This window comes from Propithecus coquereli, unplaced genomic scaffold, assembly GCF_000956105.1.
Source record: "Propithecus coquereli isolate 6110/MARCELLA unplaced genomic scaffold, Pcoq_1.0 Scaffold99, whole genome shotgun sequence".
NCBI lineage: Eukaryota > Metazoa > Chordata > Mammalia > Primates > Indriidae > Propithecus > Propithecus coquereli.
The window spans coordinates 8,588,654-8,598,923 of record NW_012156284.1 but is presented as its reverse complement, the minus strand read 5'-3'; the positions used below and the strand labels follow the sequence as shown (position 1 = coordinate 8,598,923).

Here is a 10,270-nt window from a genome sequence, read left to right as displayed (position 1 = left end):
CTTGCTCAGGCTGGTCTCGAACTCCTGAGCTCAAGCGATCCTCCTGCCTGGGCATCCCAGAGTGCTAGGATTACAGGCGTGAGCCACCGCACCCAGCCTAGCATACAGTTTTTAAGAAATTGAACAGTAGAGAAGAAAAAGTTTTCTGTTTATTTACTAGTTTCTAGTCCAGAGATAACTGCTGTTAATTATTTCAAATGTTGAGTTTTTCTGATGATGAACTTTCGGATGATTATATAATGTTTATACTTCTGTTTCTTGCTTTCCCATTTTTTAAACAGTATTTATAGACTCTCTACAAAGAAAGATGAAGGATTTAGCATACTTATGCTACTTCTTTTACCTACTTCTGACTTTGCCAAAATTTTATTAGTTATATTATTATAATTATCAGAACTATTTAGTGGTTGCTTTCATAGCTTTAAATAATATACTTAAATCTTTATTTCTGGATCCATTAATTATAGACAATATATATTGGTGCTCATTTCAGAGACACTTTCCTCCACTCTCTCCCTCCCCCTACAGCTTCTGACTTCTGTAATATTACTTGTGCATTGTTAACCTTATAACAACTACTGCCTGGGTTCAAATCCCAGCTCCACCACTTGTTACTGAACATCTCTGTGCCCTCGGTTTCTTCAATTTTCAAATGCAGATGATAAAAGCAATATATTCTTCATAGGGTTGCTGTAATATTAAATTTCACTTAAATCAAAATAAATATCTTAAAGTACTTAAACTAGTGGCTGGTATACAGTAAGTGCTTTTTAAGTGTTAAATTTAAAAATAAAATAATAAAATTAAGAGTAAAAGAAATACTGTTTTACGATTTTAATGAAATTCTCAGAATGCTTTATCCATAGCTTGATTCACAAAAGCAAACCAAAGGGCAAAAGAGATGAAAAGGCATTTCACCAAGGATGAAACACAGATGGCAAACAGGCAGATGGAAATATGTTCAACATCATTAGATATTAGGGAAACACAAATTAAAAACACAAGGAGATATCACTATGTGTCTATCAGAAGAGTTAAACTTAGTGAGAATAACAAATGCTTAAGATTTGGTGAACCTGGATCACTCATACATTGCTGGTGGAAATGGAAAGTGGTACAACCACTTTGGAAAAAAGTTGGGAAGTTTCTTTAAAAAAATTAAACATGCAAACACTAATACACTCCACTGCTCGGCACTTAACCCAGAGGAATGAAGACTTAAGCACACACAAAAACCTGTACACAAATGTTCACAGCAGCTTTATTCATAATAGCTTTATTTATAAAGTGGAAAGGACCTAGATGTCCTTCTGCAGGTGAACGTTTAAACCACCTGTGGTACATCCATGTCATGGAATACTACTCAGCAATAAAAAAGAATGAACTATTCCTACAGGCAACAACCTAGATGAATCTCCAGAGAATATGCTGAGTGGAAAAAGCCAATCCCAAAAGGTTACACGTTGTCGGATTGTATTATATTATTTATACTTATTCTTGAAATTATAAAATTACAGAAATGGAGAGCAGTTTATTGGTTGTCATGGATTAGGGAGGGGATGGGATGGGAGGAAAATGGATGTAGATATAAAAAGGAAACATACACGATCCTTGTGGTGATGGAATTGTTCTGTATCTTGACTGTACCGATGTCAATATCCTGGTCATGATATTGTACTATAGTTTTTCAAGGTGTTGCCATTGGGGGAAACTGAGTAAAGGGTACACTGGACTTCTCAGATCTCTCTATTGTTTCTTACAACTGCATGTGAATCTAAAATTACCTCAAAATTAAAAGTTTAATTTAAAAAATTGAACCGATAAATAGCATTTCCAATGGTAACTTCCATGTAAATATTATTCACAGCAAGACCAAGTAGTGTGATTGGAACCATATAGAAAAAAAATGAAATCATATTGCACTTAAGAAGTGTTGCTGGAAGGAGAATGTTTCAAGTATCAAAATCAAATGGATTATTTTTTCTTATACTCTTTCAATGGCTCAGAATGATGCCACATTTTAATATGCTTCCTATCAGGACCAGGATCATGGTACGGCTTTTTGTTTTCTTTAGAGTTCCTAACTGTATTTCATTTTTATTGTCAATCAAAGCCACACATAAATGGCTTCTAGTTTCTCAGTTACGTAGGTTGACTCTGGAATTTGTATCCATCTTAAGAATATTCTTCACTGACCCCTAACTTCCTGTTCTAATTATGACCTATTGCTTTCTTGGTCAGCTTAGTAGTTGTCATCTTGGGATTTCTTTTATGTACACCTCTGTGGTGCTTTAAAATACAGATTCCCCAGATTCCCAGGCCTCGCCACAGATCTATTCAGTTGGGATTTCTTAGGGGAGGTGTGGCTGGGGTATGTGTGTTTTTGAAAAGCTCCTCCACGTGATTTTGCTAACCAGTCAGGTTTGGGAACCCATCTAGCTAATCCTTAGAGTCCTATAACTGCTATTATTATTATTAATAACAGTAATAATATTAATATATGCTGTTCATTGAGGACTTACTATGTTCCAGGCATTGTTTTAAGTGTGAATGCATGGTCTCATTTACTCTTTACAACAAACCTATGAAGTAGGTACTGTTATTATCCTCCTTTTAGAGAAAACTGAGCATCACGGAAGTTAAATCGCACCACTTTCAAGCTCCAGAGCCAAAGTTAGAACCCAAGTTTGTCTGACAATAGAATATTGGATTTTAACCAATATAGATAGTATGTAAATTTTTAAATGGATAGACTCAATAATTCCGTGAAAAACATCTGGAAGTCATAGAGCTTGGTGTTGGGGCACAGGTAAAAGGACTGTGTATTATCAACTAATTTTACAGCTAAAACCTGACATCTTTTAATCAGTTAAATCTATTAAGCAAGGTCATTTTTTGTGAGATGCCAGGAGTATGAATAATGAACCATGGATCAAGTCGAAAGCCTTAGGGATTTCTTTTGAACTCTGAATATTTTAGATGCTATAGAAACAATTTATAAACTTTACCAATAAATATCTTAAACGTGTTCCCATCTAAGAATCTCTAACAAAGATTATATCCGTGGGTTATCTGTGACTTTCTCTTTCACGTTTTCTCTGGTTCCCATTTACATGGATATTTGGAGCGAGCTGTACTAATTTCTGAGTATTCAAAATGAAATGCCTATGCCTAATGTGATCATTGTCAGGATAAATGAGAGTAGCGTCCAAACGGCTTGATCATTTTGGTAGCTAAATATTGGAATGATATATATTTCCCATTGTTGAACTGGAGTCTTAATTTTTTCAAATACCAAATATGATTCAAAGCTATTCACATTTAAGAAGTATGCCCTATAAGCTCCTAATGTTCTGTTATGGACTGATCTCCAAGATCCATCAGGTTAAAAAAAACAGTGTATGCTACTATTTATATAAAAAAGAGGAAGCATGAATATTTGTCTTTGGTGGTAAATGCATAAAAATTTCTGAAAGGGCACATAAGAAAAAACAAAACAAAAGAAACATGCCCTGGTAATGGGTACAAAAATAATATTTAAAATCTAAATTTAAATAATTAATTAAATGTGCAAAATCACTACACACATACATATAAAGGAATAGTGAATTTTGTGCTACATTAGACCACTGTATGCTTTCATACCATATTGGTTGTTTTTCTTGTGTAATTTAAAAACCCAAACCAACTCTGCTAATTAAGCTCTCCCTGGCCAGGAGCTCACTTGGATCTCTGACAGTTCCTAGTTAAAACCTAGTTTGTGGTTTTTGACAGCAAACCAAGACTCTCTTGTTTGCTTCAGGAAAACTGGCTGGTTTTAGTCCTTGGCATTATTCTGGGGGTACCCTCATCCCAACAAGTCACCAATTGTCTTGACTATGACTTATAGTTGTGCCAGATTTTTGCTTTTTGTTTGAGACAGGTAGTAATAGCAGTGATGAAATTATTAATTTGGTTTTAATTTATAACAAATTATCTTGGAAACAGAAATAGGTGTTATATTGAGATGATCATGTAAAGGCGAAAGCAACTAAATCAAATTATTTGAGCTAATTTATGTTTTTTGGCATATATTTTAATTCTTCCATTTATTGCTTCTTAATTAGTTCAGAACTCGAAGATTAAAATACCATAGACAAGTGACATTTTATAAAATGAAATGTTTAAAATGTATTTATTCTGATAACAACACTTGACGTGAATAGTATTTGGTAATTTTTTAAACAATTTTTCTTATTTATTGTGGCATGTTTGGGAATAAGACAAGAGGCTGAGTCAGAGACCTTCAGTACTTTTATTATTAAATCTACCTCATTTCCCTTTTCATTTCTCCTTTCTAGAAAAGAAATCGTCTAAGAATTTCCACCTGCTTGGTGTGATATTTGTAAGAAGTCTCATAGTACTTTGGTTTCACAAATATATTATCCAAATTAGCTTAGTTTTTATAAATTTTACCCCCTCCTGGAGCCCCAAACTGAGCTTGAAAGGAAATTACAAACCTTATAAAAAATTAGAAATATTCCTTCCTTCCCCTATATGGTCTACTGGTGTCACTTAACTAAAACCCTTCAGTCTGTGACCTTGAGAAACCTAGAGGCTAAACAGGAGTATTGAAGGTCATCCCCTGTACCACTACCCAAAAAGAAGAGCAAATATTCATCCTTAACAGGTAAGTATTTTCTTAATTATGGCAGATGGTGATTAAAGCAAAGGCAATTCAAAAGGGGGGCACACGAAAGCAATAATTTTGAATGTTTGACATTTGTTTTGAAACTACCTTACTACCCTGTACCCTTTACCATCTGTCTGTTATCCCTCCCAACACCCACCTCTGTCTTCCCACAGGGCTCCATTGTCTGCAGTTCCTGTTTCTCAGGGGCGGAGCTGTGGGAGGCAGCCATGGGTGCCATAATAGGCACCTGCGGCCAGCACAATGGGCTGTGGGTGCTTGTGGGAGAGACAGATTGATGTATTGTGCATGGGGGAGGAGGGCTGTCACTTGAATCCATGTGAACCCAGGCTTTAGGGGCAAGGGAGATTGACAGCTTTTGTAGGTTGCATTTCTTTTTCAAAGCTTGGCTTTAATAGACAGTAAGTTTGGGGCCCCAGGCTTTCACTCCCATAATTCTAACAGGGCAATCACGAGCATTCAGCATTTCTTTTTACCCCCCTTGTTACGCATTAAATGATTTCAGTAAAGGAATGTGCAGCATTAATTAGAATTTGTTAGCAGATACCAAGGGGAAAAGTTTCTTCACAACAACTATAGGAGGTGTCATTTGTACAAAGACTTTTTTGTTTTCTTTCCCCATTACATTATCACTGCAATATGTAAGGTAGTGATTCTTTTCATTTAAATTAAGTGGAAAGCTACTAAATCTTGTTTTATTCTCCAAAAAGAATAAGGTCCTTAACACTTATCTTTTAACTTCTTTCATTTCCTAAGGTTGGTGTTTACTTTTGCTTTGAGTCCGACCCATTTACTGGTCTGTGTGGTTGTGTATCCAGTTTTGTGTACCATTTAGCTCTTACAATTACAGGCAACCCACTACTGATATATAAGGATTGTTTCCAGGTGAAAATAGCTACCAATAATATTGGAAATCACTGACATACGGGGCCCTTTTCAGTAATAGTACATTGAGAAATGCTAAAAATCAGACAGCCCTAGGTTTGTGTCCTTATTTTCTAAAAACTATTTTTTCTCTAGTTGATACTTAACCTTAGCCATGACATCCAATTTATGGGAGAATGGGGCAGCAGCCAAGGAATATTTCTTCCCATAGACAACTCATTCCTAAACCATCAGTTTTTTTAAACATCAAAAGTTTATCCCCCCCAACATAGATAGCATCATTTCCTTATAGCAAGTAAAAAATGGTCTCTTTATTTTGTCTCTATTTTCTATTCTTTTAAAAAAAATTTGCAACATTTTACATTACATGGGAACAAAACTAATCTCAGGATATTGTGTAAATACACTCTGTGCCATCCTGGGAACTAATAAAACATTACTCATTTTTAAAAAATTTTTAATGTGATTTTTCTAACATTTCTCATAAAATCATTTTCTCAATGGAAGGAGTTGGAGGCTAACTGAATTAGGATTTTTCTCATTCAATTGTTTTTTTTAAATGTGTTAAGGGCGACAGTGGAAAATATTGTCTACCATTATTTTTCAGAAAGAACATATTCCCACACAGTCGTCTGGCTCTGTCTATAATAATAATTTGGTGCAATGGTTTTAAAAGTAGTGGAGTGATAATAATTAGGGTGTGTGACACAAAAATTTCAATGCTGGATTCAACATTTCACCATGCAGGGCATGAAAATTGCCGAACGAGGCTAGTCAGCTCTAAGTACTAATTAACTAATTAATCAGGTGCTGAAACCAACTGAATGGAGAATACCAGCCAGGCAACTCAAGCCCAAGCAGAGGGTTGTGCTGTTTAAAAGACAGTGCAGTCTTTCTTCTTGTTTTTTTAACCCAATCAAAAATGAGGAGAGAAAGTAGGATGCGGTGTCCTACTGTCAGTCATTTTGGTCCAAGCTTTTTATGTAGAGAAAATAAAATAAAAACATGTGCCTCTGAGAATAACTGTGAGGCACCATGTGCAGGACAACCCCCAAAGCTCTGCAAACTGGCTAACTCCTTGGCTATGAAGTATTTCAGGTCTGGTGGGGAGGGGGTGAGGAAGGAGGCTCTGCCTTCTTGATGTTTTCTTCTACAATTTTTTTTTTTAAACATAGGAGAATGAGAAACATCTCTCGCCTTTTGGGCTGATCTTAGGTCTTTTGCCTCATCTTTCGTTTATGTAAATGAGAAGAGTCCAATTACACATATGGAAAAAGGGTTTAATGAATCGTGAAAAAGCCCGGTTTGCAGAGAAAGGGCACAATTCCCTCTTCTTCTTCTTCTTCTCTTTTAAATTTAACTTAGAAACATGTGTTTCCTTAAGGAAGATGATAAAGCTTAATGATAAGATCATTTTATTTTTATGTACTAATTTTCATACGTGGGAATTATTACACATATTTTGCTCTAAGATTTAGCTTTCTTTAATTGTTGTCTGTAAGGCTTTCTGGATACTTAGCAAATATTCCACAACTAAAGCTGTGACATTTTAACTTTTTTCTCTAAATCATCGAATGATTACATGCTAGTTCCTCCCATTTTTGATGTTATTTTTAGGTCAGTGATAATTTTTCTTCTTTAACACACTTTGCTCTGGAATTGTCTGCACTGAAAAAGGATTGCATCATTACAAGGGATTTGTTATCGAACCCAAGGAAAAGATGTTAGCTTCCCATACCGTTTTAGCTTAATTTTATTATAATGTTTTAACTAACTAGAATTTTTAGGGTGTTGGAAATTAGGTAAGTTTTTTTTCTTCTTCTTTCCTAAAAGGGACTGAACCTTACGCTAGAACAGAAAATCCCGTGTTTGGGCTTTTTTTTTTTTCTTCCTTTTTTCCCCTTACTTCTTCATCTTGGAATTTTCAATAGTTGAGAATAGTCCACACAGAACCCCCCCCACCCCATTATTCTTAATGACAAAAATCTTCGCAAGAATACAGGGGCGGGGAATCAACAGCATTTCTGACGTTACTCTTAGAATTTGGTAAGTCTGCAACTAGCCCCTAAGAAGTACTTTGCAAGAACAGCAAGAAAAGTTCTCAGTCACGACTGGAAGTGCTTTCCGGAGACCTAGTCCACCAAACTCATTGGACACTTGGGGAAACGGAGGCCCAAGAAAGTGGGGAGGGGACAGGAGCTTTCCTGTGATTTTTTTTTTCTTTTACAAAGTATTGGCCCACGGAAAACACTTTTCTCGGGCACCTACTGGGTGGAGAACACTGCTGGGGTCCAGACTGCCTGCCTACTCGCGGGCGCTGCGCTCTTTCCACTCTATCCCCGGGCCTGCCCGATCGGCGCCCTGGATGTGATGGACACCATGAAGTTGCCCCATAATCCTCTCTGGCAACATAGGATGTAAAATTTGATCAGCTCATTGGATGAAGCCGACAGGTCCCAAAAATGTGTGAAAAGGGGGCCAAGCGGTAGACAAGCGCCGCGTTGAGGCACCGCTCCTGCCGGCCCCCCTCTGAGTTCTCAGTGCGGCAGCCGCGGCGCGAGCGGCGGCTGGGACCGAGCCGCCGGGACGCTGCGGCTGCAGCGACTGAGGCGGCTGTGACAGCGGCGGCGGGGAGGCCACGGCGCTATGGGGGGGCCGTAAGAGCGCAGCGCTCGGCCGGAAGGGGGCAGCGCGGCAGCGCCGGCGGCTGCGGGGTTATCTCTGTGGTCGCAGAGGCAGCGACCGCGGCGTTGCCAGGGGCCGGGCCGGCGGGGCGGGGCGGGGCGTGCACTCGGGCCGTGGGCGGCGCACGCCGTGGCAGTTGGCCTCAGGGCCCTGTCGCCCGCGCGCGCGCGCGCGCGCGCCCCCGCCCTCCCGGCCGCCGGCGCACGAGGAGGAGGCGGAGGTTGCCGAAGGAAGAGGGGAGCTCAGAGCAGGAGGTGAGGTGGAGAAGGAGGAGGAGGAGGCGGCGCGCGGCCTGGAGGAGGAGGATGGAGGAGCAGCCAAGGGAGGGCGAGGCCGAGGTCGCGGAGCACTGGTTCTCCAAGTGGGAGCGCCAGTGCCTGGCGGAGGCCGAGCAGGAAGAGCAGCTGCCCCCCGAGCAGCAAGAGGCGGCGGCTGCTGAGGCGGCGGGGCTCAAGAGCGAGCAGCAAAGGCTGTGGCACCTCTTCCAGATCTCGGCCACCGCCGTGGCCCAGCTCTACAAGGATTCTGGGTGCCAACAGCCAGGACTCTCCATGTGGGACCCTTTCCAGAACGCGGCCATGGCCGTTACCAGCCTCTACAAGGAGAGCGGGGATGCCCACCAACGAAGTTTTGACCTGGGCGTCCAGGTTGGCTACCAGCGTCGCATCAAAGATGTGCTGGAGTGGGTGAAGAAGGGCCGGAGCACCATCCGTCGCGAAGACCTGATTAGCTTCCTGTGCGGCAAAGTGCCCCCTGCTCCTCCCCAGCCACGCGCTCCCAGAACACCCCCGAAGCCGCCTGCTGGGGCACCCAGCCAAACTGCGGCCACTGAGTCCAGCTCATCGGTGGACGTCGACCTGCAGCCCTTTCACGAGGCCATCGCCCTGCACGGCCTCAACGGTGCCATGGCCAGCATCAGCGTGCGATCAGGCGCCCCGGGCTCCCCTCCTCAAGACGGCAGCGTCGCCAGCAGTGGGCGCCGAAAAAGTAGCTTCTTCGAGGACGGCTTGAACCCCTTCGAATCAGAAGAACTGGCCCTCCGTGTGGACAGTGGGGGTAACCGCAAGCGCACTTCGGCCCAGTGCACTGATGGCACCACAGACTCCCCAACCCACAAGCGCAACCGAATGGTCTAAACTGCCTCGTTGGTCACCAGTGGCCATGTTGTTTGAGAGCTAACTTGACCTTCACCGTGCTTGTCCAAAGGATACCGGAGACCATCTTCCTTCCTTCTCTAAATTAAACAAAGATTTCTGTCAAATTTGCCATAAAGAAACTTTAAAAGTATTCCAGAAGAGGCCTCATATGACTCTGACTTTCCAAAAAAATATAATCCTAGCAGAGAACATCAAATGTCGTGTAGTAGTTAGCAAGATCATTCAAAGCAAAAGTATCTGGTCAAGGCGGGAGCCCAGTTTATCTTGTTCACAGTTATATTCCTTAGCACCTAGCACAGTTTCTGGTGCTCAATAAATGTTTGTTGAATGAATAAATGTGACCTTATTTAAAATTCTTAAAGGAAAAGGACATAGCAAGTATTTACTTGGTTATGGAATACTTTTATCCTTGCTTGGTTGGTTGTTAGCTTTAACGGTCTTTGACAATTCTATTCAATTGTATAGAACTTGACATCTTGGTGAAATCCGGACTCTTTCATTTTTACTCCACTGTACCATGCACCTAATTTCTAGAAAGAAACTGTGAAAGTAATACTTAGTAGGCTGTGATTTTTTATTTTGAAAAATAGAGATTTTGGTGATTATGTGATGGTGTAAAAAGGTGCTATTATGGTTGGGCAGGTAATACTTGAATTGAGTCAATTCAGTGCTCTTTTTAGGAAAACTAATCCAACACTTGAGATCCTGATAAAATAAGATAGTGGCCTGGTGGTGCTCCTTTTTTAAGGAATGTAAAAAGTTCCTTTTTCTGAGGTTACATCTTTCTAATCTTTGTTTTGAAGTGGAAGACAAAACAGTCAGAATGAACTTCTGGGTTTTAATTAAGGGTACA

General features: G+C 40.5%; 1 protein-coding gene across 1 annotated transcript; it reads left to right on the top strand.

Moving 5' to 3' along the window:
- The first annotated feature begins 8,525 nt into the window (after positions 1 to 8,525).
- LOC105827241 (UPF0472 protein C16orf72) lies at positions 8,526 to 9,743 on the top strand. The gene has a single exon (XM_012665282.1). The coding sequence runs from the start codon at positions 8,566 to 8,568 to the stop codon at positions 9,394 to 9,396; it is 831 nt and encodes a 276-aa protein (XP_012520736.1). The 5' UTR covers positions 8,526 to 8,565; the 3' UTR covers positions 9,397 to 9,743.
- Positions 9,744 to 10,270: the final 527 nt, after the last annotated feature.

What these genes read in the sequence shown, in the direction of transcription:
- LOC105827241 (XM_012665282.1), top strand. Translation starts at nt 8,566, where the DNA reads ATGGAGGAGCAGCCAAGGGAGGGCGAGGCCGAGGTCGCGGAGCACTGG.